Here is a 19189-nt window from a genome sequence, read left to right on the forward strand (position 1 = left end):
AGATCAAGGAAATTTTCACAGTATGTTTGATATAATACTTTTTCTTCTGGAGAAAGTCTTATTTGTTTTATTTCGGCAAGAATAAAAGCAGTTTTTAATTTTTAAAAAACATTTTAAGTTCAAAATTATTAGCCCCTTTAAGCTCGTTATACAATAACCTGCCTAATTACCCTAACCTGCCTAGTTAGCCTAATTAACCTAGTTAAGCCTTTAAATGTCACTTTAAGCTGTGTAGAAGTGTCTTGAAAAATATCTAGTAAAATATTATTTACTGTCATCATGACGAAGATAAAATAAATCAGTTACTAGAAATAAGTTATTAAAACTATTATGATTAGAAATGTGTTGAAAACATCTTCTCTTTGTTAAACAGAAATTAGGAGGGCTAATAATTCAGGGGGGCTAAAAATTCTGACTTCCATCTACTATACAAAATATGCATAAAAACTGCAACTGATCTAATTTTAAATTTAAATGTTTAAATTTAAGGATGTAGAAAAACTTGGCAAATTTGCATCACTAGTTTGATCCTGTTTAGAATTCTGGCTTTTCAATATTTTTGTAGGTTCAGATACATAAAGACCTGCTCTCTGGAGGGGAGGATGTGGACAACCATTCCTCTGCTGATGACCTCACACTCACCATCAAGTCCCATGCATCTGACCTCTTACAATGTCACCTAAGAGGTAGAACATCACACTATAATGCCTTAATTGTATAAATGTACAAGATGATTTCGCCACACTGAACATACTTTGAAATATAATTCTGTTTACTTTCTGTAAACCTGTCCAGGTGATGACAAAGACACTTCAGTTAGCTGTTCCGAAGATGACTCAGAAAGCACCTCCATCCCCTCCAGTGATGGCCGCAAAGTAAAACATTTTATTGTTATACTCATCTATGCTTAAATGCTGGTGAACAATTTTAGGAGCTTATACAATAGTAACAGTACAGTCTTAACTTGCCAATTTAAAAAAAGTATAAATTTGACTGGTCCAAGTAAAGAGCCCAGTGGGACACCATATTTAAAGGCAATCCAAATTAATAGTTTTCTTATTCAACTTGTTCTTAAAAATTGTATGTAGAAAGCGCAATCTTGAGTTTTTTAGTCAGCAAGGGCACATTAATTTGAAGGATATACAAAAGATTTTGAAGGATTCTGTGACACTGAAGACTTGAGCAATGACTGCTTAAAAATAGGCTTTGCCATCAAAGAAGACGCAGTAAACAGTAGTTTTAGCTGTAATGAACTTTCATAATATTACTTTTCCCAAATTATATTTTGATAAAAATAAATGGAACCTTTGCTTCAAATCTTTTAAAATCTTACTGACCACAAACATTAAAGGTCACCTATGATGAAAATCTTCTTTTGTAAGCTGTTTAGACAGTGTGTCTGTATAGTGTGTCCACAGTCATATTGGAATGATATAAAGACAATTAGTATATTTTTTTTAAATTTCCAAATCCCTCCTTTTTTTAGGCCCACTGCAACGTGATGTAGGAGTGCGGTTTCCCCGCCCACAGAATTGATTGACATCCGCGTATTAACATGTCTCGTAGTAGCATGTATAATCATATCAAAGCAACTGGGATTAAAAGATCTTTTTAGCGCTCTGTGATCATCAATCATCAGTCAAATGTGATCAAGAATGACTTTTACAAGTTTAAAGCGTTTTTAAAACAGTGCATGCCTGTAATGAATTACAGCAATTTTAACTTCTTTGTCACCACAGCCACATGTCGGTACAATTAGAAAGGAAGATGCTTAAATCCCGGTTTGTGGATGTTAAATCAGGTTCATTTTGTACATTAACGTAACATATATCCATACAACAGTGAACATTAACGTGTATCCTGTCACGTTTTGCCGTGCACAAACAGTGCAAAGTTAAACGCGATGTGTGTCTTTGTATGTTTGTTACATTGCAACAACATTTTGCGTGACTTATTGTTGCAGAAAGGCTTGAATTAACTCCACAACAAATACATCAAATAATCATTGGGAAAGTTCTTACTGTAGTATTTCTCTCAAACGTTACATGAGACTTGCTTTCTTCACTGTGCTGTTTATCTGATGCAGCCGAGGCGGTGATTGAGGCACACTGACAGGCACATGGGAATGGTGCTCACACCAAAGGCACAGGCAACTAAAACAGCTGTAATATGTTTAGAGCAGAAAATTCTAATGTTCTGAAAGGTATAATAAATAATCTGATGGGTGTTTTGAGCTGAAACTTTACAGACACATTCTGGATACACAAAAGGGGTAAAAAGGTGCCCTTTAAGTGTAAATAGAATTTAATTTTATATTTAAAAAAATGTCTGCTTAAATGGATAAAGAAAAAAAACTCATTACAGAAATAATTTTGTGCCATGTTTTGTTATCAGGATATCATGGTGGGGCCCCAGTATCAGGCTGTAATACCTTCTCTCTGTACACAAAGTTTTTATGAAAGAGGTAAGTGTGTTCTCTTCACTGATGTCCTTTGGATTGGCTCCAATGGCCTGTTTTGCATAACCGACCTGCTGAGTGCCCTGGGACCCATACCTATTTTGTTTCTGCTATCCCCAGCTTATGAAAATGAGGACCAGTTAGTGTGGACCCCAGACGTGATGTCCAGTCTGGCTGTAGAGAAATTTTTGCTTGATGCCCAGAGAAACGGGAGCGACAGTGGACCTACAAACACTTTGACCACTGGAGATAAAGTCAAAGACAATGAGCAGGTTGGGTTCAATCACACTTGTAACACTTATAATTGTTTTACTTGATAGTATTTAGTATTTACTTAATTTTCAAATTAATTTTAGCAATTAAATATTGATTGTTTAAATCCCCGGTTAGATCACACTATTTTTAATAATGGTTACAAAAGTCACTATGTCAGATTTAGCGAGAATTTAATAAAAACAAAATTTCCCTAATAAATTCTTAACTTGTCATGGGTAATAAATGAGCCAGACTACACGTTCTTTCATAATCAGTCATCCCTTGACGTCTACATTAAGCATTATTTCCCAAAGCAGTCACAAGTGTTACTATAATATATTTCTCATCTCAATTTCATTTTTTTTTTAAATCTTATTTCAATCTCAAGAAACACTGATGCTTGCAGACAACTAATAACTACATTATTTAAGGGCATTTGTGACGAAATGCATAGGAATAAACTTATGATTCCTTTTAATATTGAGATATTTTCTTCGAAATCTAAATGTATATTTTGCTGCCAATTCCTCGTCTGATCTTGCCGTGAGTGAGCCAGAGATAATAAAAGAAGAAGCAGCAGCAAGGAAAAATCAGATGCTTAAGACAATCTTTCAAATAATTACATATTTAAAAATTAGCAAATGTATAACTGAGATTTGTGATACAATCACAGTAAAGTATTCGTTAAATCCTTATTTTCCACAGAGCGAACCAAATCATACACCCATATAGATGAGTAGAGGACAGGCACAAACAAAAATATAATTAATATATTTTTCTTGGGAAAAATATAATTTAAACAAATTTCATTTGGTATAATTTTAATTTTAATGTATCTTTTGTTGGTCAGTTATCTATAAACAAGTATAACGAATAACATTTGAGGTGATCTGCTTCAAAATAAGTCTGCTTTGTGCGCCTTGAGAATTGCCTTGAGATTGTGTTGGTTTGTTAACTGAAATAATAATCTAGCCTAAATAAAATTGAATTGTAATATTAACAGTTTCAGAGAAGCCTATATTAAACTGTTTTTAATATTAATGACATATTTGAATAAGCAGGAAATCCTTTTGCAATGTATTCGCAACACTGAAAGTGTTCCCAGATTACCTCAGAAAAAGAAACTCTGTTGGAAGGTTAAGAGAACTCTGAAACTCATTGTGAGAATGAAAATGTCTGCATATTTGTGCCAGTCTGTCAGATACCATTGCTTAAAACACTTTAATATTTTAGAAAAGTAGTTTGCATGATTGATCATATCCACCCGTGACCCACCCATAAGTAAATATGCAGCCTGTTTTTGATTACCTCACCGGCGCATTAACGACAGCACCTGCTGATATAATAAAGAAATGATGTGGTCCTATTGCATAGTGTCACCCACTTGATGAAACCTGTCATGAAGAATGAGGAAAAAACTTAAACATGCTAGACTTTCTGTGACAGTGTCGTTAGGCGTCGCAGGCATAGTATCGGTTTTCGTGAACTATGCCATACTATACGAGAAGAAACGATTCAATCTTGTGCCACGAATCACGATGCCCATTTGTAATTTACAAATCCCCGCAACACCCTACATCAAGGAAATCGTGCCAAAATCATGTGATCTGACCAAGGCTTAAAGTCATTTTAGAATTTTCATAAAGTTTTTAAATTTAGTTTACAACAATGCTTGCTAGACAGTTTTTTATGTTAATTCATTTATATGGCAGGCCATTTTATGCAGTGCTTAACATATACACCCCTCAAAAGTCTCCCATTTCACATTATACATTACATTAGTCAGTACTGAAGCCAAATCTGGAGCTAATCTAACAAAATAACTTATGAGAACAGTCCAAAACTAGTACACCAAAATTTATGTTAGAGAAATATATTAAATAAAAAACATAAAAACAGCAAAATTCAAGAGAAATAAAAAATAAATACAATTTTGTTGAAATTCTATTGTTTGTGATTTAAATGTAAAAGTTTAATCTTTCTATTTCTAAACATGTTCAGTGACTGAAATATTGTTTTAATAAATATATTCCTTTAATGAATCTGGTTTGTTCAAATACACCCAAATATATTACCCATTATCACTGAGAAATGGGGTGTACTCGTTTATGTTCTGCTCTGTATATGTTTGAAGATACAATGTTAATTTCATTTCTGTAAAATAATAATTCTAATATTTGATACATTATTAAGTAGGGATGTGATGAGATCTCAGGCTACGAGATTTCAAGAGACTAAATTGCGACGAGATTTCTTGTTGAGGTGAAAAGTTGTTTCGTGAGTTGTTATGTTATGATAGAGATGAGGGTGAATTTAGCACTGAGGATTGGAGGCAGGATTGGATTAGAACGGCACATCATGTGCTTTGCACACAATGACAGGCTGGCCTCGGAGTTGTGCATCACTTGTTTGGGGCAGGTGAATGTGATTTAACCAATTTTTTCCTTTACCGGGTTTTAAGGGGTGCTGTTACCGGCAGCTACACACATTAACCACAGCTCATACCATAAGATGGAATAGCACTTTAGATATGCTTAAAGCCATATTCGTTGTAAACACTAATTACGAATTAAGATGGATTATTAAAGTGCAGTACAGACATGTAAACGATGTAATCAAACTGTTATCGTTGAGTAGGACTTTTTGCTGCATTTTGCGACAAGATAAGCCATACACACTTAGCTGTTTGACACTTTTCTGCACCCATCGAGGCAGTAAAGGACTACAGACACACACATCTCCTCCGAGTGCAAACACACACATGCACAGTGAACTCCTGAAGACGTACACCAGGCGTAGTCATTATCATCACTGAACACACATTTATGCTGTCCGGAAAAAAACAGAAGCTGTTGCTGAATGAAAGTGAAACTGCTGAAAAATGAAAAACTAAAAATGACATGATTACATAAATTATTTTTTTAAAAGTTCAATTTGTGGAAAGCAGTTCATTTTTTATGTGAACTTTTACAGGGAATAAGTTAGTCAGTAGAGTTTATTGCTAAATATTTAGCAGTGTTTGTATGTCCTTAATGGCACAATTCATTAAATAAATGTAAAATAACATTTATTACTAGTTGATTTAAAAAAAGCACCTGAATAGTTTTGCAATTTGTGATATTTTTTTCAGTTGAATAAAATATTTTCCATTCATGTATTTTATCTTTGAAGATTTGTTAAAAATACTGTTCAAATCTCTTCTCATCTCATTCTTGTGAACCCCATCTTGTATCTCGTCTCGTGGAGTAAGCAGCTCGTCACACCCCTATTATTAAGTTGTAATGGCCTAGAATAGAGCCCAGTGGTACGCCATAGATAATAATTATTGCTGGTTGGCCATTCTATGTTTTTGCAAAATAAATATGGCTTTCTTAACCGCATTTTTATTTATTTATTTTTTTAATCAATAGGCCATTTGTTGTGTGCGAAAAATAAAGGAGTGGATGCAAAAAATTAATATTTTCTTACAAATTTGTTTGTAAATATGTATGTGCATTCTAAAATGTTACAGACCGTTTTTCATTTGCGCTCTCGTATTCTTTGTTTAGTGATCTTTAGTGATTCATGTTTTGGTCTTTCAGTGATTACACTTAGTTTTCCATCTCTTTTGTAGGCTCTTTATGAACTAGTGAAATGCAACTTTAATGCAGAAGAGGCACTAAGACGATATCGCTTTAATGTTAAGGTATTCAATGGTAAGACCTCTGTAATTTTCTAGCTTTGCATTTTTTAAGGCAGTTACAATTTGTGCATTATGATATGTATATCTGGTTAATTTCATTGTACAAATATTCCAGAGGAGCTTTGTGGCTGGAGTGAGGAGGAGCGTCGTTACTTTGAGCATGGTTTCCGTGCCCATGGGAAGAACTTCAACCTCATACAGGCCAATAAGGTTACAAAACTGTCTCATAACACACATTATATCCTAGTAGGCATTGAGTTGTTTGACTTATTTTTTTAAGATGTGCCTATTAATGTGCTGGTCTCCCTTATTCACCCTCACTCAGGTCCGCACACGCTCAGTGGGTGAGTGTGTTGAGTACTACTACATGTGGAAGAAATCAGAGCGGCATGAGTATTTCACACAGCAGGCCACCAAGCTGGGTCGAAAAAAGTGCAATCTGCCATCTGGGAATATGTGAGTTTGTTTGTTTGTTTTTTAATTGCTTGATTTTTAAAAATCTTTTTAAGTAATGTCTCAAAGATTTAAAAGTAATATTTAAGTGACCTAACATTTACTATAATTAATACTTCCTCATATAAAATTGAATTAATTACAATTTCTAAAATATGTAGTTTTTAAAAAATTAAAACAACGATCTAATGACAACAATAGTGTGTGTGCGTGTGTGTCTGTGTGTGTGTGTGTGTGTGTGTGTGTGTGTGTGTGTGTGTGTGTGTGTGTGTGTGTGTGTGTGTGTGTGTGTGTGTGTGTGTGTGTGTGTGTGTGTGTGTGTGTGTGTGTGTGTGTGTGTGTGTGTGTGTGTGTGTGTGTGTGTGTGTGTCTGTCTGTCTGTCTGTCTGTCTGTCTGTCTGTCTGTCTGTCTGTCTGTCTGTCTGTCTGTCTGTCTGTCTGTCTGTCTGTCTGTCTGTCTGTCTGTCTGTCTGTCTGTCTGTCTGTCTGTCTGTCTGTCTTGGAGAGGGTGCAGATTATAGTTTTAGTTTTTCTACTAATATAAAAACTGAAATGTGAAATTAGAATGGTCTAACAATAGAGCCCTGTGGCACCCCATACCTAAAGCTCTTATTTTAAAGTTAGGAAATCTAATTTGTTTTTAACAAATATATGACTGACAAAAGTCTTGTCGTCAATCCCACTTGTAAGAGCGACAAATAAAAACTTGACTTCTAGTTGATCATTTGGAAAAGTGGCAGAAAGTAGATTTTTCTAATGAATCATCTGTTGAACTGCATCCCAATCATCACAAATACTGCAGAAGAGCTATTGGAGCCCGCATGGACCCAAGATTCTCACAGAAATCAGTCAAGTTTGGTGAAGAAAAAATCATGGTTTGGAGTTACATTCAGTTTGGGGGTGTGTGTGAGAGTAGATGGCGACATCAACAACCTGAGGAATCAAGACATTTGTGCTGCCCATTACATTACAAACCCCAGGAGAGGACAAATTCTTCAACAGGTTAGCACTCCTTCTCATACTTCAGCCTCCACATCTAAGTTTGTGAAAGCAAACATGGGCAAGGTGCTCCAGGATTGGCCAGCCCAGTCACCAGAAATGAACATTATTAAGCATGTCTGAGATAAGATGGAGGAGGCATTGAAGATGAATCCAAAGAATCTTAATGAACTCTGGGAATCCTGCAAGAACGCTTTCTTTGCCATTCCAGATGACTTTATTAATAAGATATTTGAGTCATTGCAGAGATGTATGGATGCAGTCGTCCAAGCTTATGGGAGTCATACACAATATTAATTGTTTTTCCACTGTAGCATGACTTTATATTCTATACTGTACATTATTTCTGATAAGTTACAAGATTTTGTCTAAGCAAAGTCAGACCTTACTGTCCTAATTAAATAATTAAAAATCAAGGCATAATTATGTTTTATTTTGGTAAAATAAGCGTAATCTTGAGGTATTTGCCTTTCATAAAAGTCACTTTTGATACCAAATGATCAACTAGAAGTCAAGTTATTATTTGATGTTCCTAGAACTTGGATAAGGGACAAGATTTTGTCAGGTAGTGCATATTTTAGTTTATATAACTTTACCATTTAAACAAGGTCATATGCGTTTTTATGTATCTCAATGATAATATTTAGTCTGTTGCATTTGATGTGTGAATGAAAATGATCACGTTTAGGAATTAACAAAGTTTGACATCTTTTAAATTCTGCCCATTTTATTTGGAAATTCCATCAATGAGTGCGGAAAGACAGATTGTAAAGGAAACTTAGTTCAAACGACTGATCATTCATCCTGTTTAAAGCAAGCTATAGAATTAAATGAATGTGAAAGAACATTTCACATAAACACTCAGTATTGTGTTTTTTTTTAACAGTGGAAAGATCTCACTAAAACCACTTGTAAATGATGTGCCACATAGCATTACATTTAGCCCAAGCAAGTCATTCAGTTTCCAAATATTTGGCAGAATTGATAGCCTAAATTTTTTCCTAGCCTGTTAGAGGTGTCTAGATTATTGAATTCATATGCTTAAATAGATCTGTCACGAAAACTAGTTATGAAAGCCACTGTATCAGCAAGATATCAGAGTTGCAACCTAATTTTACAAATAGATTTAAAGATGAATGTATTTAACTGATTCTAGTACAGTTAGTAATTACAATACCAATCTTAACCAAGAGTGTAGATTATTGATGTTTGCCTGCCATTCTCTGTCTGAACTGTGTCTGTAAAGGCTGCAATAATGTAATCATTTTGAGGAATGCAATTATATATTTTGAAAGGCAGGTAGGACATAGGCCTGTCACGATATCTATTTTTGTTATATGGTATATAGCACCAAAATATATCATGATAAACGGTATTATTGACATGGTAGGAACATTTTATGCTACTCATTATATAAAGCCAGAATGACAATATAACAGCATCTCAATGCAAGTCCACTCTTCCAAAGAGCACATAATATTTCATTCATTCATTTTCTTTTCGGCTTAGTCCCTTTATTAATCCGGGGTTGCCACAGTGAAATGAGCCGCCAACTTATCCAGCATTTGTTTTACACGGCGGATGCCCCTCCAGCTGCACCTCATCACTGGGAAACATAATATAGAATATTTAATTAAGTTATAGTCATTTTAACAATCTCATTAGTAGGCATTGGAATCAGAATGTGAAAAGGTATATCCTAAATAAATGTTAACTAAAAAGTGCAAGGTAAAAAGAACAGAAAACTGCGATATCTGCTACCAGATCTATTCTCAGTTATTAGACACGCACATGAAAATATACTGTAGTAATTTATAGTCAATACTATAGTGTTTTCTTAACCATACTGACACTGACAGCTCCAATAGAGATAGAGATGTGGCACAATCAGCTAAAATTGTGATATATATTGCATCACCAAAAATGATTGAGGTCATATCCATGTGTTGTGCGATAAGTCGATATTGATCATTGTGACAGGCCTAGTAGAACCAAACATTCTGATTGGGCAACATTTAGGATTCTACACCTTCAACAGAAAATTAAAATACAGATAAATACATTTAGACCACTCAGTTTAATGATTGCCATCATAATGTTTTATAAGCATAAAAATATTGTTACTAAAGACAATCACCTCATGTACATTAAATTGCAGCCCATAACATTATAATAATGTGCAAGTACTTGGCTCCCCATTAAAATTTACTGTTAAATGTTTTTTTTTAGCTTTAGAGAGCTGTCATTAAAACAGTAGCACAAATTGTTGAGGAAAATTGAGGAATTTGATATTTAGCTTTGCCTTGATATTCTGAAAAGATACTGAACTAGGGATGCTCCGATTCCTTGTCATCATAATCGGCCAATACAGAGTACCAATTCTGATGCTACAGGCTTTATAATGCATTAAGCACATTTTGAGTCCAAGTATGATACTTAAGTGGAGATCTTGCCCTACCTCAGAGAATAAATGATAGACGTTGCATATAATCCCTAAACATGTCACTAATAACAATTTAGTGCGACATGTCATGGTTAGAAGCAACTTCACAGAACTAAATAGATAAAACATTTAAAAACTCACTAATAAAGCAAATTGGAAACATTGCAAATCATGGAAGAAAAATTCAACATGTCTCAATGAAGTTACAAGTACATGAGTTAAAATGCTCACCCATAAATCCATTACTTCTTTACTTAGAAGAAATAGGTCCATTATCTACTGCTTTTTACAATTTGTATATTACAATAATTTATATTAATAAATATTCATTCATTTTCTTTTTGGCTCAGTCCCTTTATTAATCTGGGGTCCCCACAGCGGAATAAAATGCCAACTTATCCAGCATATGTTTTATGCAGCAGATACCCTTCCAGCTGCAACCTATCACTGGGATACACTCAAACACTCTCAATCACACATATACACTACGGACAATGTAGTCTACTCAATTCACCGGTAACGCACGTCTTTTGGACTTGTGGGGGAAACCGGAGCACCCAAAGGAAACCCACATGAACACGGAGAAGACATGCAAACTCCGCACAGAAATGTTAACTGACCTAGCCGAGGCTCGAACCAGCGACCTTCTTGTTGTGAGGCGATAGCACTACTTACTGCGCCACCGCGTTGCCATTAATAATTATTCAAGTTAAAAATTATTTACATTTTTATTTTTCCTAATATTTCCAGCCTAGATTTATTGAACTTGCAATTAGAGTTGTACGGTTTACCAATACTATGGTAGTATCATGATACTATGGCTCCAAAATAGTTTGTAAATGGAAGTTTTAATTTTTGACCACTTCATATAGCATTCGTTTGTTGGTAAAATGCTCTTTTTGTAACAAATTTTGTTTGGTATAATTTGTATCTTTATTTTAATGTTTTTTTTTTTTTCGTACAAATACATTTTAGGTGAGAAGACGTGCAAATACTTTTTTTTTTAATAATAAGGGAATTAATAATTCACTTCAAGTAGACTATTGTAACAAATAAAATATAGCATTTCTGACATTTTTCTTTATTTCATGCATTTGAGTTATGAATTGCAGTACTACTTAGAATCACAATACTTCAGTTGGTATGGTATCGCAAAGTGAATTAATAGTATAGTGACAACTGTACTTGCAATATTGTTGAAAACGCAGAACATTCAGTTCTGATATTTGAAATTTCAGTTCTTATGTGTTCTCTGCTTGTAAACTCGTAAACAAACAATTGTAATTGGTTCATGAGATTGGCCACATTAGTGAGTACTGATCGAGTCATGAAATGTGACCGATACCGATCTCTGGCCGATAAATCTGAGCAGTTGAAATCAAAATTATTAAAACCCCCCCCCCCCCCCCCCCCCTTTTATTTTATATATATTTCCCAAATGCTATTTAACAGAAAAGGACATTTTCACTGTATATCTGCTAATATTTTTTCTTCCGGAAAAGTGATAATTTGTTTTATTTCGGCTAGAATAAAAGCAGCTTTTAATTTTTCAAAAAACATTTTAAAGACAAAATTATTAGCCCCTTTTAAGCTATATATTTTTACGATAGTCTACAGAACAAACCATCGTTATACAATAACTTGCCTAATTACCCTAACCTGCCAAGTTAAAATAATAAACCTAGTAAAGCCTTTAAATGTCACTTTAAGCTGTGTAGAAGTGTCTTGAAAAGTATCTAGTCAAATATTATTTACTGCCATCATGTCAAAGATAAAATAAATCAGTTATTAGAAAAGAGTTATTAAAACTATTATGATTACAAATGTTGAAAAGATCCGAAATTGGGAAAAAATAAACAGCGGGGCTAATAATTCAGACTTTAACTCTATATACATATTTGTATACATATCTCATAGAGAGGATACTGAGCCAGATGGAGATACTGGTGATGTGGAGGTTGCCACACAGGGTTTGCCAGCCAGGTCTTCCATTCAACTCCAAACTCCATCGCCACCTACAGTCATGGAGCTGAATAAACAAGGTACTCTTTTAATCCTTGGATGTGATCCATACTCCATATGCTTAACAGTTCATTGCAGACAAGTTTCAAGCAGCTTCCTCATTTACACTCATTTATGTCCTACATAAATGCATTTTTGTCTTGATTTTGATCTGGATGCTCAGAAGGTTAGAATTTGTTTCATTGCAGTTTTCCATCTGCCTGCATTTTCCCATTGTCTTTGTGTTCTTTATGTTCCATTGCCTTTCATTTGGTGGTCTGATCCAGAGGAGAGCCTGAATTGTGCAGCTCAGTTTCAGGGTCGTCCACGCCGGAAACGCACACCACGCTTCCTGTTAAAGCCCTGAGCTTGCTGCTCACTGACAGCCTAAAACTGACAGACACACAGGTAAAAGCAGTGATGTAGAGTCTCTCTGGAATTGAGGAATCAGTTTTCATGCCACTATCTTAAACTATTTTATATAATTAAATAAGTATTACACTTGTTTTTTGTTAAATAGAATATTTCACTCTAACAAATGCATTTTCTCAGATTATTTCGTCAAATATTGATTTTATTTTTAATGTACAAAACATGTTTTCTATTTTTTTTTTCTGCGTCTCCATAACTTTGCATCCTGAAAAATTCTGCACTGTTAGATGCAATTACACATATACAGTTGAAGTCAGAATTATTAGCCCCCCCTGAGTTATTAGGTACCCTATTTAATTTTTCCTTTAGTTTCTGTTTAACAGAGAAAATATTTTTTTCAACACATTTCTAATCATAATAGTTTTAATAACTCATTTCTAATAACTGATTTATTTTATGTTTGCCATGGTGACAGTAAATAGTATTTGATACTTTAAGACACTTTTATACAGCTTAAAGTGATATTTAGAGGCTTAACTAGGTTAATTAGGTTAACTAGGCAGGTTAAGGTATATAGGCAAGTTATTGTATAATGATGGTTTGTTCTGTAGACTATCAGAAAAAATATATAGCTTAAAGGCGCTAATAATTTTGACCTTAAAATATATATATATTTAAAATGTAAATCTGCTTTTATTCTAGCTGAAATAAAACAAATAAGACTTTCTCCAGAAGAACAAATATTATCAAACATACTGTGAAAATGTCCTTGCTCTGTTAAACAATATTTGGGAAATATTTAAAAAAGAAAAAAAATTAAAGGGGGGCTAATAATTCTGACTTCAACTGTATATATAATTTAAAAACTTAACTTGGCTATTTATTTACGTATCATCTTACAAATTTACTAATATAGTTTTTATAATATTTTTTTAATTTGGTTTAAAATTATTTTTAGAACTTAGTAGAGGTATACATTTCATACCAAAACTTTCATTTTATTACTTTATTTTTACTTTTATGTACTGTGATTACTTTTTTATGTTTTAGAATTAGAAATATTAACCCTTTAACTGCCCCACCTAGAAAAGAAAAGTGTTATTTATTTATTTATTTTTACTAAATTTTAAGTTTTATAACCTCTATCAAATGGTTGATATGTCGGTTTATGGTGAAAGTACTAGAATTAATTTATATACTATAAAAATCATCTGAAAATATGATGTGTAAGACTAATTTATTAAAAAATATCATCAATATAAAACATTTTCGAATATTAAATCACCTTTATTTTTTGCCATAAAATATTTCAGATTCTCTTTTCTCATTCTTATTTTATTTCAGCTGGTTGCCGAGGCAAGATTGTACATTTTTTATTTTAGTAATTTTTGTTGTATGCTTTGTCAGTTTATTAGTTTTGCATTTAGATTCATTTTTAGTTGATTTTTAAATTTAGTTATTTTATTTTAGTTAGTTTCCAACAAAACATGGCCTTTCTTCTTATTATAAATACTTGCTTTAATTCACGATCATGATATCACACTTAAATCATATCTATTGGCATCACTGAGAATGTTTACATGGACACCAATCATTTTAATACGATTAAGACAATACTCTGATTAAGAGACGACCATGTAAACAGCGTTTTTTGATTCATTTAATTTGATTAAGGTCATAAACTTAGCAGAAATAGAATTAAGACTTGGATTATGCTGATTTTAGTCGATTATTGAAGTGCAGTACAGACATGTAAACACTGCAATCAAACTATTACCATCGTTTGACACTATTCTCTGCACCTACCAAGTCATTGAAGGAACACAGACACCTGCATCTTGAAATGCTGAGTTTTCTTTTTATGCAGCGTGCGTTATCAAATTCTATTAAAACTAAACTCCTCCTGCAGTTCATACTCGCATCCAATATCTCGTTTGTCACAGGGGGCATGCATAAAATGTTTCTTAATAGAAGTAAAAGTGTCAAACTGTTGTTGAAGTCGACAAATTAAAGATGAAGTACCCGACATGTCGATAGCATGGTGAAGCAATGAGATTAATCGAATCATGTGCTACAATATGTAAAACGGGATCATGAAAGGAACATTCAATAAGAAACTCATACTAAAATCTTAATCATATTATTGTCTTAATTAGATTAAGGCCAATAATTTGATTACTGATGTCCATATCAATGTAGTCAATGATTTAAAGATTGGAAGACTAATCCCAGTTGATTCTTTAAAAAAGTTCTTAGCTAAATTTGTATTTATTTATTTTTTACAGCAGAAGCTCATCATACATCTATTCCCTTTCTGATTTTTTTTCCACAGATCTGGACCATGTTTTCTTAATATGCCCATCATTTCTTGTTTTTTTCAGCTTGTGAGCGAAACATTGGAGAGATTGACCTGTGTGCAGGTTGTTGCTCTGGCCCACAGGGGGAGCAGTTGTTCAGCCAGTTTACTCTTCCTCCAGTGCTCCAGATGCCAGACGTGGTCTCCCTATCCACCCAGCTTTACTTCTCCCAAATCTCCCGAAGACACTCCGTCCCATCATCCCACCTGACTCAGGGCTCCTGGGAGCAGGGTTTTACAAGCTTCAACTCGGGTCTTTTGCTGACGATCCTGCACCTTCCTGCTCAGAGTGTGTTGCTTCACCGAAGCTTCAGTTTGACTTTTCTTTACCTTCCTCACCATCCGTCCTAGACTTTGGTGTGATTAGTAGTCCATCTTCCTCCATCTGCTCGACACAACAATGAAGGAAAAACATTCCACATCTAAGGAAAAGTGACGACTGTCGTTCACTTGGAAAAGAAAAATGTTCACTCTTCAGGAGTTTTCAGCATCTTTGGTCATCATTTAATCAGCTTCATAATACTCCAAAGTTTGACTTCTTTCTGAGGTACACGAAATATATTTTTTAAACTACTATTGTGTGTGTACAATAGAAGTCAATGGGGTCCATAATGCTAAAGATTAAATTACATTAAGATAGCATACATTTGGCAGCATATGGATTACTTACAAGTTTTTGTGCTGTAAAAATTTCAGAAAACATTGTGGACCCCGATGACTTTAATTCTAAAAGAAACTTTTGGACCCCATCGAATTTCATTAGAAGTGTTTGGACTCCATTAACATTCAGAAAGTCATACTGGTTTGGAATGAAATAGTAAATACTTAAAGTTTTTGTGTTGGCTATCTTTTCAATCAAAGAGTGTCATCAGCATTTCCTCATGACGTCAAAATCCATGTTGTCTTCAACAACAAAACTAAAGGAATGTGACTGCTGTTGTTTCCTCTGAAATTGCACGTGTTGCTCTTCAGTAAAACCTGAATTTAATGAGATGTTTTGACAAAACCCAAACCATATTTTTTCCGTACAATAAAAGTCATCAGAGTCCAAAATGCTAGCATACATTTTCATTTTTAAAAGAATCTTTAAGACCACGTTGATTTTTAGTAAAAAAAAAAAAAGACTTTTGGACCCCGTCAGTTTTCAGGTTTGGAATGAAATAATTCTGCTTTTTTGATTTATATTTCTTTGTTCCAGGAATCTTTTAAATGTTTTTCCGCATTCAGAACTGGTTGTTTTTAACTAAACTAAGAAAACGTGACAACTGCTGCTCACCTGGAAATTTTAGTGGACCCCACTGAAGTGCAATGTAAAAGAAAGAGCTTTGGGTCCATTGACTTTAATAGTAATGGCATATATTTGGCAACATATGGATTACTTTTATTCTACCTTTATGTTTATGAAACCTTTTTTAAAGAAACTTTTGGACATCATTAACTTAATTTTTTTTTTTTATATAATCTTTTGGACCCCGTTGATTTTTAGCATAAAAAGACATCAGGTTTGGAATGAAATGAGTAAATTGATTTACTTTTCTTTTTCCCATAAATCTTTTGAATGTTTCAAATGTTTCTCCGCATTCACAACAGGTTGTTTTCAACTAAACTAAGAAAACGTGACAACTGCTTCTAAACCTGGAAATTGCAGAAAAGCCTGAGAGAGAGTTTAGCCAAATAAGATAGCTTGACCATTAAAATGGCCTTGTGTTGTCTTTAACCTGTTGAGTTGTTTTAGCAGATTTTTGTCCATTCAAACCAAGTCAATGGGGTCCAAAACGTTTAAGCTCTAACAATTAGAAAAAGATAGCATAAAAATAATCCACACTCTACCAAAAGGGTACTAGCATACTAAATACTAGAGCTTTGGACCCCACTGAAGTGCAATGTAAAATAAAAAGCTTTGGGTCCATTGACTTTAATAGTAATGGCAAATATTTGGCTGCATATGAATTACTTTTATGCTACCTTTATGTTTATGAAACCTTCTTTTTTAAAGAAACTTTTAGACATTATTAACTTAATTTTTTTTAAATAACCTTTTGGACCCCCTGATTTTTAGTATAAAAAGACACTTTCGGACCTCGTCAGTTTTCAGGTTTGGAATGAAATAATTCTGCTTTTTTGATTTACGTTTGTTTTGATTATCCCTTAAATCTTTTAAATGTTTTAAATGTTTCTCCACATTCAAATCTGGTTGTTTTTAACTAAACTAAGAAAACGTGACAACTGCTGCTCACCTGGAAATTGCAGAAAAGCCTGAGAGATAGTTCAGTCAAACACATTAAATCACCCTTGTGTTGTTTCAAACCTGTTGACTTGTATTAGCAGATTTTTGTCCATTCAATGGAAGCGAACGAGGTCCAAAACGTTTAAGCTCTAACAATTAGAAAAAGATAGCATAAAGTAATCCACACTCTACAAAAAATGTACTACCATACTAGAGCTTTGGACCCCACTGAAGTGCAATGGAAAAGAAAAACCTTTGGGTCCATTGACCTTAATAGTAATGGCTTATATTTGGCAGCATATGGATTACTTTTCTGCTACCTTTATGGTGCTCACGTTTTAACACCAATGTACTTTAATAGTAAAAGGAAGCTTTTGGACCTCACTGACTTTCAGAAAGTCCTTCAGGTTTGAAACAAAATGAGGTAAAAACGTCTTTGATTAATTTGTTTTGTGTGTTATTGATCTCAAGGAATGTGTTCAAAAGTTATTCATGTCATTTACTCCATGTAGTTTTCACCTACTCATCTAAATGGGTGTTTTAGGGAACTGACTGTCTCTGTCAGATTACTACATGCAATGAAAGTGTTAACTACCTAATTTTAGGCTTTGGAAATATGCAAGGACTTAAATCCTGCTGGGATGTTCGATGGTCTCAATAAGGATAGTTTTGGTACCTGTTTGATAATAGTTCTTCCTGTACAGTAAATAGTTTCTTTCATTGCATGTAGCACATTTAAACTCAACTCTTTTTTTTTTTTAAATGGCTTATTTTTTTCAAAGAATAAAAGGTTTTACTCGTATCATCAGGAATGAACTACTAATGCAGTCATGTTGTGCTGTCGTTTGTTGCGATACCTGTTATGAGGTTCGAGCTTTCCCATTGTAGAAAACTTCTCTGTGCAATAAACACAAAAAGAAAGAAAAAAGTACAAGTTCCTCAGGGGCTTTGATCGTTTCCCTCTCGGTCTAGTCCGTCAGTACTTCAGTACTAAGTGTTGAAGAGGGTTTTTGAATGGTTTATGCCAATAAATGTCATCCTGATATTAGTGGTTAAGTTTCTCAGGTTTTGCTGCCAATTCATTTGCGTGAAGCCACAACTTGTCAGAACCCAGAATCTTTCTTCACTGTTTGGAGAAACTGGCACTGCCAAATCTAGCGTAGTGCCTCTTTTGTGACTTGACTTTTTGTAAAGCATCACATATCATCATCATCATCATCCTGGTCACATTAATCGCTCAGCTCAGTGTGTTTGCTAATTGTTTAGTCGGCTTTAAGTTTTGTGTGTAGTTTACACAAGGTTCAGAAGATACGAAAGGGAGACAAACACTGCTTTGACTTACTTTACCCTTTTAACGCAATTTATGTATTATCGCTCCTGTTATGATGATTTATTGTCCCTGTTATTATATTTTGTAAATAATAATAAAAATTTGAAAACAAATGCTGTCTTAGTTAATGATACACATCGTATGTGATACCTACTCATAAAAAAATTACCAAAATGTATGACTTTTGTATGTATCTTTGTATGGTTGGTAGCCTCATTTTAATACATTTTCTAAAATTTTTCATTTTCATTTTGTGTCTTTTCCAGTAAGTCAATGACAGATGACGTCAGAGATGACAGCTTGCCATGTCTCAGTACTGAAGCTTGAATATATTCTCTGTTTTATTTGTTATCAGATCATCAAGTGATGTAAATATAGGTAGATAATCATAATTATATTATCAATTTATTCGAGCTCCCGTAACATTTTAATGTGCAGTCTTGTCAGTGTCCACTAGAGGGCAGATGCTACTGTCAAAGCATCTTTCATTACCTTCAGTGTAATCAGCAACAGCCCACTAGCCTATATTAAGCATAGTATAGCCTTTCCAAACGTTATGGACTGGGTGTGCAAGCTAAGTTTGTATTGTGACATTTAAAATAGGTTAGGGTTT

The 19189-nt window shown here is 33.9% G+C and overlaps 1 protein-coding gene across 9 annotated transcripts in view; it reads left to right on the forward strand.

The window, feature by feature from the left end:
* mier2 (mesoderm induction early response 1, family member 2) overlaps positions 1-18689 on the forward strand; it is a 31853-nt gene extending 13164 nt beyond the window's left edge. For 5 of the 9 annotated variants that reach the window (XM_068216336.2, XM_068216337.2, XM_073936653.1 and 2 more), the window contains 10 exon segments: positions 566-686; positions 796-875; positions 2395-2464; positions 2579-2730; positions 6327-6408; positions 6511-6605; positions 6721-6851; positions 12208-12332; positions 12579-12699; positions 15045-18689. In XM_068216336.2, coding sequence (XP_068072437.2) covers positions 566-686; positions 796-875; positions 2395-2464; positions 2579-2730; positions 6327-6408; positions 6511-6605; positions 6721-6851; positions 12208-12332; positions 12579-12658 — 936 coding nt within the window. In that variant the 3' untranslated portion in view covers positions 12659-12699; positions 15045-18689. 9 annotated transcript variants of the gene reach the window in all.
* Positions 18690-19189: the final 500 nt, after the last annotated feature.

This window comes from Danio rerio, chromosome 22 (assembly GCF_049306965.1).
Source record: "Danio rerio strain Tuebingen ecotype United States chromosome 22, GRCz12tu, whole genome shotgun sequence".
Lineage (NCBI taxonomy): Eukaryota > Metazoa > Chordata > Actinopteri > Cypriniformes > Danionidae > Danio > Danio rerio.